The sequence below is a fragment of the Mobula birostris genome, chromosome 9, assembly GCF_030028105.1.
Source record: "Mobula birostris isolate sMobBir1 chromosome 9, sMobBir1.hap1, whole genome shotgun sequence".
Taxonomy (NCBI): Eukaryota; Metazoa; Chordata; class Chondrichthyes; order Myliobatiformes; family Myliobatidae; genus Mobula; species Mobula birostris.
The window spans coordinates 20318714-20334596 of NC_092378.1; the positions used below are offsets into that span (position 1 = coordinate 20318714).

At 44.6% G+C, this 15883-nt stretch overlaps 1 protein-coding gene across 3 annotated transcripts in view; it reads right to left on the reverse strand.

Annotated features, from left to right (window-relative positions):
* The window catches only part of met (MET proto-oncogene, receptor tyrosine kinase), a 163384-nt gene that overhangs the window by 27551 nt on the left and 119950 nt on the right, over nucleotides 1–15883 (reverse strand). For all 3 annotated transcript variants that reach the window (XM_072267599.1, XM_072267598.1, XM_072267597.1), the window contains exons 8-10: nucleotides 14449–14585; nucleotides 6800–6964; nucleotides 6616–6715 (exon numbers count right to left, since the gene is read on the reverse strand). In XM_072267599.1, the coding sequence (XP_072123700.1) occupies nucleotides 6616–6715; nucleotides 6800–6964; nucleotides 14449–14585 (402 nt within the window). The remainder of the gene's footprint in view (nucleotides 1–6615; nucleotides 6716–6799; nucleotides 6965–14448; nucleotides 14586–15883) is intronic.

Genomic DNA, 15883 nt, shown 5'->3' on the forward strand with positions numbered 1-15883 from the left:
TCCAGGTGTTCTAAGGAGGAATATGGGGCCAGAGAGATGGCATCTGCCGTTGACCTGTTGCTCCGATAGGCGAATTGCAAAGCATCGAGGTTGACCGGTAGGCTGTGGTTGATGTGTGCCATAACCAATCTCTCAAAGCACTTCATAGCAATCGATGTCAGAGCCACAGGTCGACAGTTATTCAGGCATGCCACCTTGCTCTTCTTCGGCACTGGGATTATCGTTGCCTTCTTAAAACACGAGGGGATCTTAGGCTGAAGCAAGTAGCAGTTGAGGATGTCAGCAAACACTCCAGCTAGCTCGCTTGCACAGAACTGAAGAACCTGTCTCGGGACGCCATCTGGGCCCATCGCCTTCCTTGGACTTATCTTCAGGAAGACCCTTCTAACGTCCTCCTCGGTGACGATGAATCTCGATGCCACCAGGTCCCGGTTCATTCGGAGGGAGTGGTACGCTCCTCTTTTGTTCGAATCTTGTGTAGAATACGTTCAGTTCGTCAGGAAGAGAAGCGCCACAGTTATTGATATTCCCAGCCTTTTCTTTGTGCCCAGTGATCTCACTTAGACCCTGCCATAGTCTACTGGCATCCCTTTGGTTAGCCTGGGCTTCCAACTTGGCTCGATATTGCTTCTTGACGCCCTTAATGGCTTTCCGGAGTTCACGCCTGGATTCTGTGTAGCGACTGGTATCCCCAGACCTAAAAGCCGCAGCTCTAGCCTTTAAAAGGGATTTGACCTCATAATTCATTCAAGGTTTCCGGTTAGGGAATACTCGGGTCGTCTTGCGAGACACACAGTCCTCCATGCATTTCCAAATAAAGTCCGTGACAGCTGAGGCATACTCATCGAGGTTAGCTGCCGAGTCCTTGAATACTAACCAACCCACCGATTCAAAGCAGTCATGGAGGACCTCATCCGTTTCCTCCGTCCAACGCGACACTACCTTTGACACCGTGACCTCCTGCTTCAGTTTCTGTTTGTAAGCCGGGAGGAGGAGTACGGCCTGATAGTCTGATTTTCCGAAGTGAGGTCGTGGGACGGAACGGTAGGCATCCTTGACTGCTGTGTAGCAGTGGTCAAGTACATTTGGGCCTCTAGTGGGGCAGGAGACATGTTGGTATAACTTTGGCAGCGCCTTTCTGAGGTTGGCCTGGTTAAAGTCCCCAGCTGTAATGAGCAAAGCCTCCGGATACTTGGTCTCAAATTCACTGATGTTGGCATACAGTATGTTCAGAGCACACTCCACGTCCGCTTGGGGGGGAATGTAGACCGCTGTCAGTATGACCGAGCTGAATTCCCGTGGCAGATAGTAGGGACGACACTTCACCGACAGGTGTTCCAGGTCCGGGCTGCAGGAGCTTGTCAGTGCCACTGTGTCTGAGCACCACCCAGTGTTGATCAGTAGGTAGACACCACCTCCCCCGTCTTGCCCGAAGATGCCGTGCGGTCCATCCGATGGATCGAAAATCCCTCCGGTCGGATGGCACAGTCTGGGGCGGCAGGGGAGAGCCAGGTCTCGGTGAAACAGAATACACAGCAGTTCTGCATCTCCCTGCAGTAGGTGAGTCTCCCTTTAAGATCATCCACCTTGTTCTCTATGGCTTGCACATTAGCTAGTAGGATGGTGGGCATAGGGACCCTGAAACCCCCCAGCTTCAATCTGACCAGCAGCCCAGCTCTTTTCCCACACTTCCTCAGTAAGTAATACATCTTTCCAGGTCTCCATCGATGCAGTGTGTTGTTGTCAGCTCTTTGATGTTGGTGGATGCGTCCCGCGGGTCGCGTCGTCGTGCGCTCCGGGTCGGGCTGAGTAACGGGGGAGGCTCCGCTGCCACTTTCAGTTGCCGGGGGCCTGGGCTGTTGATTGGGTTGGGCCCCGAAGCCGACACTTAATCCTGGGTGGCCGGGATCCTTGCTGAAACAAGTCCTTAAGCTGAGTCACGGCTGCGGAGGCCTCCGCTCCAGTCGAGCCTCGGGCTCGATTTCCGAGGTCAACAGCGGAGGCCTCACTTCTGGCAGCTGTGTATGGCCACCAACAGAGACCCTAACCCCGACCCTAATGATACAATATTTGTAGTTTGATTAGAGATAGGGAAAAACTATTTCCTCTTGCAATTGAGTGAGCTTCATAGGTTATTGATTTAAAATAATTGGTCAAACAAACTAAAGGGAATAAGATCAAACATCTTCATATTGAGAGTTGTGAAGATCTGAACCGTAATGCGTGATGGGCGGAATTAGCCACCAACATTAAAAGGTGATTGGATGTACTTGCACCATGATAATTTTCAGGGCATTGAGGATAAAGTTGGGGTGCAGTATAGCTCCAAAACACACAATTAAGTATTTTCATTAATTCCTTAATTGCCTTCAGAAGTTGCTCACTCATTATCAAAGGTTTGCCTGTATGAACCTTCGGTCCTTCAGCTCTTGTGCCTGCCTATTCCCCATGAAAATTATATAGGACCGCTAGACAATGATGCTGGAGAAATAATAACGGGGGATAAGGAAATGGCAGATGAATTAAAAGAGTATTTTGCATCAGTCTTCACTGCGGAAACCATTAGCAGTGTGCCAGGTGTTGAAGGGTGTGAGGGAAGAGAAGTGAGTGCAGTTATTATTACAAGAGAGAAGGTGCTCAAAAAGCTAAAAGACCTAAGTCATCTGGACCAGGTGAACTGAATCCTTGGGTTCTGAAAGAGGTAGCAGCAGAAATTGTGGCATTAGTAATGATTTTTCAAATATCACTGGATTTGCCAAGGTTCCGGAGGGCTGGAAAATTGCAAATGTCACTCCACTCTTTAAGAAAGCAGGGAAGGAGTAGAAAGGAAATTATAGACCAGGTAGCCTAATCTCAGTGGTTGGGAAGATGTTGGAGTCAATTGTTAAGGATGAGGTTATGGAGTGGTTGGTGACACTGGACAAGACAGGACACAGCCAACATAGTTTCCTTAGGGGAAAACCTTGCCTGACAAACCTGTCAGAATTCTTTGAGGAGATTACAAGTAGGATAGATAAAGGGGATGCAGTGAATGTTGTATATTTGGATTTTCAAAAGGCTTTTGACAAGGGGCCCCACATGAGGCTGCCTACCAAGTTAAGAGTCCGTGGTATTACAGGAAAGTTATTGGCTTGGTTACAGCATTGGCTGATTGGTAGGAGGCACTGAACAGGAATAAAAAGATCCTTTTCTGGTTGGCTGCCAGTGACTAGTGGTGTTCTGCAGGGGTCAGTGTTGGGACCACTTCTTTTTATGCTGTTTTTCAATGATTTAGATGGTGGAATAGATGGCTTTGTTGCCACATTTGCAGAAGGTACGAAGTTTGCTGGAGGGGTGGGGTAGTATTGAGGAAACAGGAAGGCTGCAGGAGGTCTTAAGACAGATTAGGAGAATGGAGAAGAGTGTGGCAAATGAAATACAATGTTGGAAAATGCATGGTTATGCACTTTGGTAGAAGAAAAATGTGCAGACTGTTTTCTAAATGGGGAGAAAATCCATAAATCTGAGATGCAAAGGGGCTTGAGAGTCCTTCTGCAGAACATTCTGAAGGTTAACTTACTGGTAGAGTTGGTGGTGACGAAGGCACATGCCATGTTAGCATTCATTTCAAGAGATCTAGAATATGAGGGCAGGGATGTGATACTGAGGCTTTATAAGGCACTGGTGAGGCCTCACCTTCAGTATTATGAACAGTTTTGGGCTTGTTATCTGAGAAAATATGCGCTGGCATTGGAGAGTTCAGAAGAGGTTCAAAAGGATAATTCTGGAAATAAAGGGATTATCATATGAGTAATGTTTGATGGCTCTGGGCCTGTACTCACTGGAATTTAGATAGATTAGGGGGGATCTCATTGAAACCTTTTGAATATCAAAAGGCCTAGACAGAGTAGATGTGGAAAGGATGTTTCCCATGGTGGGGGAGTCTAGGACGTGAGGGCGCAGCCTCAGGACAGAGGAGTGTCCATTTAAAAGAGATGTGGAGAAATTTCTTTAGCCAGAGGGTGGTGAATTTTTGGAATTTGTTACCACAGGCAGCTGTGAAGGCCAGGTCGTTGGGTGTATTTAAGGCGGAGATTGATAGGGTCTTGATTAGTCATGGCATCAAAGATTATGGCGAGAAGGCTAGGGAGTGGGGCTGAAGAGGGTAGAAAAGGATCAGCCATGATTTGAATGGCAGAGCAGATGCGATGGGCCAAATGGCCTAACTCTACTCCTATCTCTTGTGTTCTTTAATGTCTCAAATGGTCACAAATCTCCAAGCCTTATTTGCTCCTCATTCGGGATGGTAGCTAACCCATGAGTCTCCCTGCATTCCTTGAGTGCTCTCTACCCACCAACCTCGTTTGGGAACCAGGTCAGTTGCAGTCGGCACTCTACTGGACAGTATTTTTCACCTGTTTGCTCATACATTTTCAAACCAAATGTGAATCTGATTTGTTCACCCAGCCCAATTGCCTGTAATCATGTACACCTGCTAAAACAAGAACGTGGGAATTTACTGTTCACTTTCTAAGGAATTCTCTTGTGCAGGAGTGAGATATAACGGCTAGTAGAGTGGTGTCGCAGCAACAACCTGGCACTCAATGTTAGTAAGACCAAACAGCTGTTCGTGAACTTCAAAAAGTGTAAGACTAAGGAATACACACCAGTCCTCAAAGAGGGATCAGAAGTGGAAAGGGTGAGCAATTTCAGGGTCCTGGGTGTCAAGATTTCTGAGGATCTAACCTGGTCCCAACATATCGATGCAGCTATAAAGAAGGCAAGACAATGGCTATATTTCATTAGCAGTTTGAGGAGATTTGATTGTTAACTAAAACACTTGGAAACTTCTACTGATGTACCATGGACACTATTCAGACAGGCTGCCTCACTGTCTAGTGTTGGGGTGGGGGGGGCAGGACAGGACAGAAAGGAGCTACAGAAAGTTGGTAAATCAGTCAGCTCCAGCTTGGTTACTAGCCTCCATAGCATCTAAGATACCTTCAAGGCGCGGTATCTCAGAAAGTCAGCGTCCATTATTAAGGACCCCCATCACCCAGGACATGCCCTCTTCTCATTTTTACCATCCGGAAGGAGGTACAGAAGCCTGAAGGCACACTCTCAATGATTCAGGAACAGATTCTTCCTGTCTGCCATCTGATTCTTAAATGGACATTGAACCCATGAACACTACCTCACTTTATTTTTAACATTATTTCCGTTTTTGCACTATTTTTAATGTAACTATTTAATATACATATATACTTACTGTGATTGATGTATTTATTTATTTTTCCCTATATTATCATGTTTTGCATTGCACTGCTGCCGCAAAGTTAACAAATTTCACAACATATGCTGGTGATATTAAACCTGATTCTGAAATACTTTTAAAAGTTCTTTTCCTTCTCCCTCATCAACTTTGTAGCCACTGACTCTTCTTGAGCAAGTTTATGCACTGACATAATATTATTTAAAAAGCTGGTCTTGGATTTGCTTATTTTTCTTGTTAATCAAAAACCCCACCTAGTTACTATGCAACTGAATCCTGAATATTTTTCTTATAAACTCAACTGCTCAGAAATTTAACCCTTAAAGATAATTTTAAGTCATTGGGCTGTGACAGTATTTTGAGCTCTGGAATAACGGATGGCAATCCTTTAATGATAAGGAAAATGGTAATTAAAAAGGATTTTGGAGAGGACAATCATCGTATTAATGAAAGTTTCCAATAGAGTTAATCACTGTTTAACATGTATCAACCTGAATATTAAGCAGGGTTAATTATAAACCTGCCTTACATTCCTCCAAATCTAGTAGATTTATTGGAAGACCTTAAAATTGTGAAAGGTTTAACAGTGAGACAGCAGGGCAGCATAGAAGTGAGCACAACTCTTTATAGTACCAGCGATTTAGGTTCAATTCCCACCACTGCCTGTAAGGAGTTTGTACGTTATCCCCGTGACCAGCTGGGTTTCCTCCAGGTGCTCTGGTTTCCCCCAACAAAGATGAACCGGTAGGCAGCTTAATTGGTCATTGTAAATTGTTCTGTGATTAGGCTAGGATTAGTTCAGGGGACTGCTGGGCAGCGAGGCTCGAAAGTCCTGAAGGGCCAGTTGTTGCATAACAATAAAGAAAAGATGCAGAGCAGCTAGTTTTTCCTATCAGAAATTCAGAACAAGATGATAGTTTGAATTATGGATGGGCCTTTCCAGAGTGAAAAAAAGGATAAACATGGTATTCTGCAGATGCTGGAAACACAGAGCAACACACCCAAAACGATGAAGAAACTCAGCAGATCAGGCAGCATCGACTGAGAGGAATAAATTGTCGATATTTCGGGCTGAGACCCTACTACAGGACTGGAAAGGAAGATTACACATGGTTGTCACGGCGATCTGGAATTCTCCCACCCAACAAGATGTGGTAGTCAATTGATACAAACAAATCCACAGCTTATTAATGGTAAAGTTCCTGGGGGAGATGGAGCTGAGGGAGACAAATGAGGTTTGACTGCCTTTCTACCAGGTCCTAATTGAATTGCTGCAAATGGTTCAAATGCAGACAATCAGCATATCTTCCTATCTTTTGGTAAATGGGCATGTTTTGCCAAACAGGGGTGAATGGAACACTTACCACATGAAAAGTCTTTGATATTTGTTGTATTGTGATTACCATCTGGGGTGATTGCACAAATTTCAAGTTAATTCCTTGCACTGTCACTGTGCTGCCTCCACTGTAATGAGAGAAATACCAAAAGCTTTCATTGCAACGCTCTTAGACAGGAGAACAGGTTAGAAAGAACATGACATTATCTTACCTGCTGAATGACCAAACAGGATAAATATTAATGATTGACGGACTTTCCACATACGTGAAACAATCTTTGAATTCACGGACAGCAGCGTCTATTTTCAAAACTACAGAATACTTCTGCAGGGTTTCATGGGCGGGAGTAACGCACTCAATCCTCAACTTGGAAACGCTGGAACGAACAGATTGAGAAAAAACAGCGGGGCGTGAAAGGTTGGCTTTCAGAGTAGGCTCCCTGTGGAGTATAGTGATACCAAAGAAAAACTACAGAATTCCAGCTCCATTTCATTGCCCGCGTTAAGAAAATCATGACTGACCAACATCTTGGGTAAGGCAGGAAAACTCAAAAAGATTAAAAAAATCTTTCACTTTTGATGGCTGACTACTGACTTCTGCAGGAAGTTGGCAGAGAAATTGAGAGATAATGGATTTGTCATCAATGAGATGCTTTCCTCAGTGAAATTTTATTTGGATAAGTTACATTCTGCAATGGAACTGGGACTATAATAATAAATGCCCTAATAGAGAGAAAGGGGCCAGAATTTATTCTTCTCTGATACGGTTTTAGGCAAAATGGTTCTATTGATTCCTGGGAATGAGGAGCTTGTCCTATGAGGAAAGAATGGCTTAAATTATTGGAGATTAGCAGAATGATAGATATTCTAATTAAATGGGTACCATTTTAGTTCTACTTCCCATTCCCATTAGTCCATGGCCTCTTCTACTGCCACAGTGAGGCCACTTTCAGGCTGGAGGAGCAATACATATTCTGTCTGGGTAGCTTCCAACTTCATGACATCAATATTGACTTCTCTAACTTCTGGTGATTTCTTCACCTCTCCCTTCTCTCTTTTTCCATTTCCCATTCTGGTTCCCATCTTACCCTTTCTCTTCTTTTACCTACCCATCACCTCCCTCTAGTGCCCCTCTCTCCCTTTCCCACATGCTCCACTCTCCTCTCCAATCAGATTCTTTCATCTTCAGCCCTTTATCGTTTCCACCTATCACCTCCCAGCTTCTCACTTCATTCCACCTTCCCCTCACCTGGCGTCACCTTTTAGTTTGTACTCCTTCTTGTTCTGGCTTCTTCCCTCTTCCTTGCCAGTCCTGAGGAAGGGTCTTGGCCTGAAAATTGTCTTTTCACTCTCCTCACAGGTGCTGCCTGACCGGCTGAGTTCCTCCAACATTGTGTATGTATTGCTCTGGATTTCCAGAATTGGCTGAAACTCTTGTGTTTATCATCTTCTAACTGAAATATGTAAACTTAAACAGAAGAAAATCTGCAGGTGCTGGAAATCCAAAGCAATGGACATAAAATTCTGGAGGAACTCAGCAGGCCAGGCAACATCTATGGAAAAGAGTTCTCCCCTTCCTTTCCAGTTCTAATGAAGGGTCTCGGCCTGAAACATCGACTGTTGACTCTTTTCCATGTAAACCTAAAGAGAGGTATTGGCAGGGGAGATGCTGAGCAGTTATTTCCTCAGACAGCTAGATGTGGAACTGGGTGATATTACTGCAGGGGGTCCTCACCTTTTTTTTATGCCTTAGACCCCTATCATTAACCGAGAGGTCTGTAGACCCCAGGGTGGGAACCCCCGTGTTAGAGGAAGGGATCAGTCCCATGTGACTGAGATGAAGAGGGTTGATTATCTTTGAAATAATTAATTAGAAACATAGAAAACCTACAGCATAATACAGGCCCTTTGGCCCACAAAGTTGTGCTGAACACGTCCCTACCTTAGAAATTACTAGGGTTACCCATAGCGCTCTGTTTTACTAAGCTCCATGTACCTATCCAAAAGTCTCTTAAAAGACCCACCTCAGGCCAGCAGCCCATTCCATGCACTCACCAGTCTCTGTGTAAAAAAACTTATCCCTGACACCTCCTCTGTATCTACTCCCTAGCAGCTTAAACCTGTGCCCTCTTGTGGCAGCCATTTCAGCCCTGGGAAAAAGCCTCTGATTATGCACACGATCAATGCCTCAATGGGGCTTGCAAAAGATCAGTTGCTAGTTATGTTCAAGGCTAGGATTGAAAGAATTCTGGTCAAGACAGAGAACTCGGGGACATAGCCTCAAGATTCGGGGGAGTAAATTTAGGATGGAGATGAGGAGGAACTGCTTTTCCCAAGGAGTTGTGAATCTGTGAAATTCTTTGCCCAAAGAAGCAGTGGAGGCTACCTCAGTAAATATATTTAAGAGAAGGTTGGATAGATTTTTGCATAATAGGGGAATTAAGGGTATGGGGAAAAGGCGGTAGGTGGAGTTGAGTCCATAGTCAGCCATGATCTTATTGAATGGCGGAGCAGGCTCAACGGGCCAGATGGCCTACTCCTGCTCCTATTTTTTACGTTCTTATGTTCAAGGAATATTGCAATCATGGGACAAACTGGACTCAGGGCCCAGAGTTGGTGTTTCCATATTACTTTATGGTGACAGAGGCACCATAAAGATCAGAGGAAGGCCATTAAGTCTTTGCTGGCTCATGAAACTAAGGCATTTTCCACCAATTTTCTGTATAATCTATTCTCTTCATTTACCAATTAACTCCACTCAGGTTCTGTTGCTCATTCACACGAGGCAAATTTAACTGCCATAAGATCTGCCATTTACATCCCTTTGAGATGCTGGAGGAAACTGGAGCACCAGGGGAAACTCTCACAGTGATTGAGAGGATATTTATTTATTTACTGAGATATTGCATAGAATAGGCCCTTCTGGCCTTTTGAGCTGCCTCACCCATCAATCCCTCTAGCCTAATCACGGGACAAATTACAATGACCAATTAATCTACCAAATGGTGTGTCTTTCGTCCGTGGGAAGAAACTGGATCACCCAGAGGAAAACCCACGCAGTCATAGGGAGTACGTATGAACTCCTTGGAGGCAGCGGCGGGAATGGAAGTCATGTCACTGGTATGGTGAAGCGTTGCACTATCCACTATGCCACCGTGCCAAGCTAGGATTGAATCTAAGTCACTGGAAGTCAAGATCAGGGGAGGCAGTGGGATCATGGGATGATCACACTACCTCCGTGGTAGTGGGGGTTGGAAAAGCCAATTTGAGAGTCAGGCACAAATAAAATGTGTTGGCCGGGGAGTGGGTGGTTAGTTGCAGATAGGATGGGGCCACAGAGAGTTGGGAGATGGTGGGCTTTGAAGGTGGAGGTTACTGGAAAATGCAAATGCACACATTGTATTTTCTATAGTATTACAGTATTTACTCAAATGCACACAGTGTATTTTCTACAATATTCACTATGTAATCACTGTTAGCTCATTAGAAGGTATTCACTATGTAGCCATGACTTTTGACCTGTTCACTATTAATTCATGAAGAGAACTAGAATGAAACCAAGTAGAAAGATAACGGTGGCGAGTAAGGTGATGAAATATGGGGCAGTATGTCAACGCAAGACTAATTAAGAAATAACTGTGGTTAGGGATGAGAAGACATATGGTCTAAAAATGTAAACTAGGACATAATTAAGTTGGGGAGTAAAACAACAGTGGAAAGTCAAGAGCGGATATATTGATGATATGTAATCACAGGCCGACTGGATATGATAATGTAGATAAGATAGGAGAGTTGCTATAAAAAATGCTATGTACAAGGTTTGACGGGCAGTCAGCATCTAGCTTTCTGATTGTCTCAGCTTTGAGTTGCAAATTAAAGTTTAAAACGTCTTGAAGGATTTTCTGCGTCTCCTTGTCGTTTGTGAGAAACGAGAAACCACGACAAGGTTCAGGCATGTGTTCAAGAAAACAATGTGCTGAACACTTAATAGCTTTGTGGAGAAGGACCTCAGTATAGGGAGCTTCCGCTGCTGAAGAGGGAAGTGGTTAAAATGGGTGAGAAAGCCCCTCTATTATTGTGGTAGTTACCACCTGGGGGCCACACAAGTGGCAAATGTTCTACTAGATTTAAGAACTAAAAGCATTGGCTATGAACGTAAGATGGAAAAGAGGTTGCATGGCCTTTCTCTTAAATGTAATTTTGTATTATAAATATACTTTATTTTGATATAGAAGTGTTTTTATAGTGTCAGGGATTGGGGAGGGGGCGGTGATGGTTGGGCTTAGGAGCCCTTAGTCATCAACTGTGAAGCTGGGATGGTGAGTTAAAATGGCAGCGAATAATGTGATACTTGAGGAAAAAATGGGCGTGCCTGGCTCTCTGAAAGCAAACCAGGCAGTCTCAAAAATGTCTCAATATTCAGGTGAAGGCTCAATTTACAGTGAGCCACTTCCCAGAGATATTGGAATTTTGAGCAATTAATAAAATATACTTTGCACATCCTCCATGTTTCTGGTGGGCTCTGCATTATAGGCTGGATTTGGTGCATGTTTTCAAAGTTCAAAGTACAAAGTACATATATGTCACCACATACAACCATGAGATTCATTTTCTTGTGGGCAGACTCAATAAATCCATAGAGTAATAACCATAGCAGAATCAATGAGAGGCCACTCCAACTTAGGCATTCAACCAGTGTGCAAACGAAAACAAAACAGCATAAAAACAAAAAGAAAGTAAAAATAATAACAAATAAATAACAATAAATATGGAGAACATGAGTTGAGGAGCTCTTGACAGTGAGTCCATAGGCTGCGAGAACATTTCAATGATGGGATGGCGAAGTTATCCCCTTTGGTTCAAGAGCCTGATGGTTGACCGAAAGTGTTTGACAATCATGTTTAGCAGTTGATCAAATTCAATCAGAGAATATGCAAATATGATGTGTTACACAACAGAATTACCAGACCTCTATAAGTAAAAACTGGCAATATCCAAAAAGAGTATATATCAGTAACCAAACAATTTTCAAAGATGGGATTTAAAAACAGAAGCTCAGTTGTGGACTATACACTAACACACAAACAAATGCTATTACTGTAATATAAATTACAGAATACATTGTCAGGATTGCACAATCAGCAGCACTGGTGAAGTTCAAGTGTAGGCTTTCTGATCAGCAAATTGACACAGAGAAGTCCTCAACCTTTTTATAAAACAATAAACACAAGATAATCTGCAGACGCCGGGGTCAAAGCAACACTCACAACACGCTGGAGGAACTCAGCAGGTCGGGCAGCATCCGTGGAAAAGATCGGTTGACGTCCCGAAGGGTTCCAGCCCGAAACGTCGACCGATCTTTTCCACGGATGCTGCCCGACCTGTTGAGTTCCTCCAGCGTGTTGTGAGTGTTGCTTATATAAAACAATACTGTTTATTTAAATGAAAAGATTTTTAAAAATCATCACTTTAACTACTAACACGAGAAAACCTTTCCCAGGGAAAAGGTCATGCAGAATAAACTCTGAGCCAACAGCTATAATTGATTACTGAGGACTTCTTCAGGACACTGAAGTGATTTGTAAGTGATGAAAATCTTCAAACTGAAATATTCACCTGTTCTCTTCGCACAGATGTGCTGAGTATTTCCGGCGTTTTCTGTTTTTCATTTTAGATTTCCAGCACTGTTGATTTTTGTAAATTCGTACAGAATGAAAAGTATTCACCTCCACTGTCACAATGGCGGGGGCATTGGGAGCAAGGGTGGACCCAAATGCAAGACACATCTTGTGAGGTTACTTAGATTTAATTTATTGTTTGATACCATGAGAGCTAGGCAGGAGCTGGAATAGCGAACTGGACAAGGACTCAGGACTACGACTAGGCTGGGACTAGGGGTCTGGGCTAGGATTCGGAATTGGATCCCAGAACTAGAGGAGACATGAAGTGGCTAGGGTATGGACTCTAAGCCAGAGACTGGGCAAGGACCCAATACCTGGGTCTTGCCTCTGGCTCAGACCCCAGAACCAGGCAAGGACATGACATGGGCTAGGGAGAGGAGGAACATGGAAAACAGAGCCTTGGTCTCGGGACAGCAGGTACACAGAACCATGGATGCATACACAGAACACAGAGTCGGGACCCCTCCTTGGGTACAGGACATAGGGCTGGGATTCGCACACAGATCAGAGAGCCGGGACCCCACCTTGGGTACAGGACATAGGGCCAGGACTCACACACAGAACAGAGAGCCGGGACCCCTCCTTGGGTACAGGACATAGGGCTAGGACTCATGACCCACCGCGAGGGAACGGCAAGACAGCCTGACCTACCCCACGGAGGCAAGGACAAGACATGACAAGACATGACCCCCCGCAGGGCAACGGCAAGATGGCCTGACTTACCCCATAGAGGCGAGGACAAGACAAGACAAGACATGACCCCCAGCAGGGCAACAGCCAGATGGCCTGACTTATCCCATGGAGGCGAGGACAAGACAAGACAAGACATGACTCCCCGCGGGGCAATGGCAAGACAGCCAGACTTAGCCCATGGAGGCGGGGACAAGACAAGACCAACATGAATGAACACCAGACAGTACCTATCTAGCTCCGGTGATGGAACTAGACCGAAGTGCAGGCAGGGGCTGCAGATGAGGGCTAGAGGCGAGAGGGGCAGAGGAGGGATTCAGACAAGGGGGTTGGACAGGAATCACAGACCGCCAGGGCCAAGACTTGACTAAGAACTGGGAAGCCACCAGGGCCAGAACTTGACTGGGTGCTTGAATGCCGCCAGGACCAGGACTTGACTTGGTGCTTGAATGCCGCCAGGGCCAGAACTTGACTTGGTACTTGAATGCCGCCGGAGCCAGGATTTGACTTGGTGCTTGAATGCTGCCGGAGCCAGGACTTGACTTGGAGCCTCCGGGTAGTGGCAAGCTCTTGACTCGGCCCGGGAACAGTAGACAGCGGTTCTTGATTCCCTCCGGCAGGTTAACTGACGGACCCACCTCGGTGATGAAACTTTGCAGGCTCGCTTTGGTGAGGTAACTGGACAGGGTTGCTCCAGTGAGGAGAGGCGAATTACCGGCACTCGCTTTGGCAGAGACTAGGCTTGCTCCGGCCAGATGACATCCGCACACCGTGACTTTGCAGACGCTCCCGCGCCGAACGGCTGAAAGCCGGAGACTATAAACTACCGGTTCAGCTGAGTGTTAATTGCTTCTAATCACCAAAGCTGAGAGACACAGGGGAACAGGGAATCAATGGTCCGGATCGTAACATAAACAAGGTAAATTTAAAGGGACCCCGATGCGGACCATGACATCCACTTACCATAAGACCATAAGGATCATCTGTGAGAGTTCCCAGCTGGAACAGTAGGTGGAGCTATTGGGTCAGCATCGGGTTTTCCACTTTTATATGTGGTTTCAATGACCACAGACTCGCTATCTGGCAGAACAACTTGTTGTGAAAACTGCTTTGCTCTTCCCAAAATCCCCTGGTCCTCAAATCTGCATTTTTCTTTCAGTCATTTACAGCTCAGCAAGTCACATGAATATATTGTCAGTGAATACAATGTACCGACAGCAATGAAAACAGGAATTGCTTGAAACACTGGTTATAGAGAAGGCATCTTTGGAAGGAGATTCAGAGTTAATGCTTCATGTCAATTGATATAGCATGGATTTCCTGAATAAATTTCAAACTCCACCAACTACAACATTGTGTTTGTGCATTAATTATACCATATTCAAATTTATGCAAATATTTAAAAAATAGGAGGCTAAAAAATTGGATCTTGCGCTCTAAACTTTTTCTTTTGAGAACCACCAAATTTTTTTTTTAAATGAAGAACATACCTTTTGAGATCACACACTTTTCCTCCGATTAAAACTTCCCTTCTGCTTCCGCTGTCCAAGTACTTTCCCATGATTGTTAGTACGGTTCCTCCTGATTTTGAACCGTGTTGGGGAGAGATGCGAACAATACCTGGATTCTGTTACCCCATCCCAAAGAAAAGGAAGCTGTCAAACTTGGCATCCTTTGTAAGTAAAATTTAAACATTTGTCAACCATATTTTTAAGATGTGCTTGCCTGTATCTGTTCATCAGTCTTTCTACTTTTTAGAAGGTACAGGAATATGAAAGCCTGGACAAGTAGACTTCTTCTCCAGTGCTATCAGACTTCTGAATGAAACTCCTCTTTTACCTCCCTTTCCTGGAGGGGCTGCCATGTTCTCAAACCCTTCACTCTAACTCTGTTACGGTCACTTCAGCATTCCTCTTCTGCACCAATTCATTTTGCGCTAGCATACTTTACACCACGCCGCCCGGCAATCCTTCGGTTTAGCCCTAGCCTAATCACGGGACAATTTACAATGACCAATTAACCTAATTAATTATTAAGTTAACCTACCAACCGGTACGTCTTTGGGCTGTGGGAGGAAACTGGAGTACCTGGAGGAAACCCACGCAGGCGCAGGGAGAACATACAGACTCCTGACAGGCAGCGATGGGAACGGAAGCCAGGTCACCAGAACTGTAAAGCGTTGTGCTAACCACTGTGCTACCATTTTGCACGTGTCATTGTACTATGTTGCTGTACTAGTGTTTACTACATATACTGTTTATTCCGTGCACTTCATGTGAGCAAGGACTGTCGTTACATTCTGGTGTATATGAGAATAAGCTAACCTGAATATTTTCGTTCTGAAGGCTGATTGTTGTGGTGCGTGGATATTTGCCAGCACTGAGACTCTCAGCCAAGTGACCATTCTCCTCAGCAGGATCTTCAAGTCAGTATTCATCTTGTTACTCAACAGTAGGCATCACGTCCCTGGTCGCTACCATCACTGCATTTGCAGCAGGATATTCTAGATGATGTTCCCCTCTCTAATTCAGTGACGATGAAACTAACTGTAATGGATAAGCCCTTGCTCTGGCCTAGAACAACAAGCTCAGCCTGGAGAGGAAGTATGGCAGGTTCAGGCCTGACTACCGAACCGCAGGGGTACAGAAACTCAAAGCTTTACACTTCAAATTTATTGTCAACATGTACTGATCATTCAACATGGACCACCTTCAACTGAAAATGAGTGAATATTGTAACAACTGCTCAAAAACCAGCCAATGATATTCAAAGTCTGAAGAGAAATATGAATCCATTGATTGATCTCTTGTGTATTGTAATTCTCTTGTCCTTCTTTCACAGCAGTTTAGACAATTCATAGCGAAGAGGTTAATTTGGTCAAATGACAATCAGATGTTGCTAGCTTAGTGGCAGGTTCAAGCCATC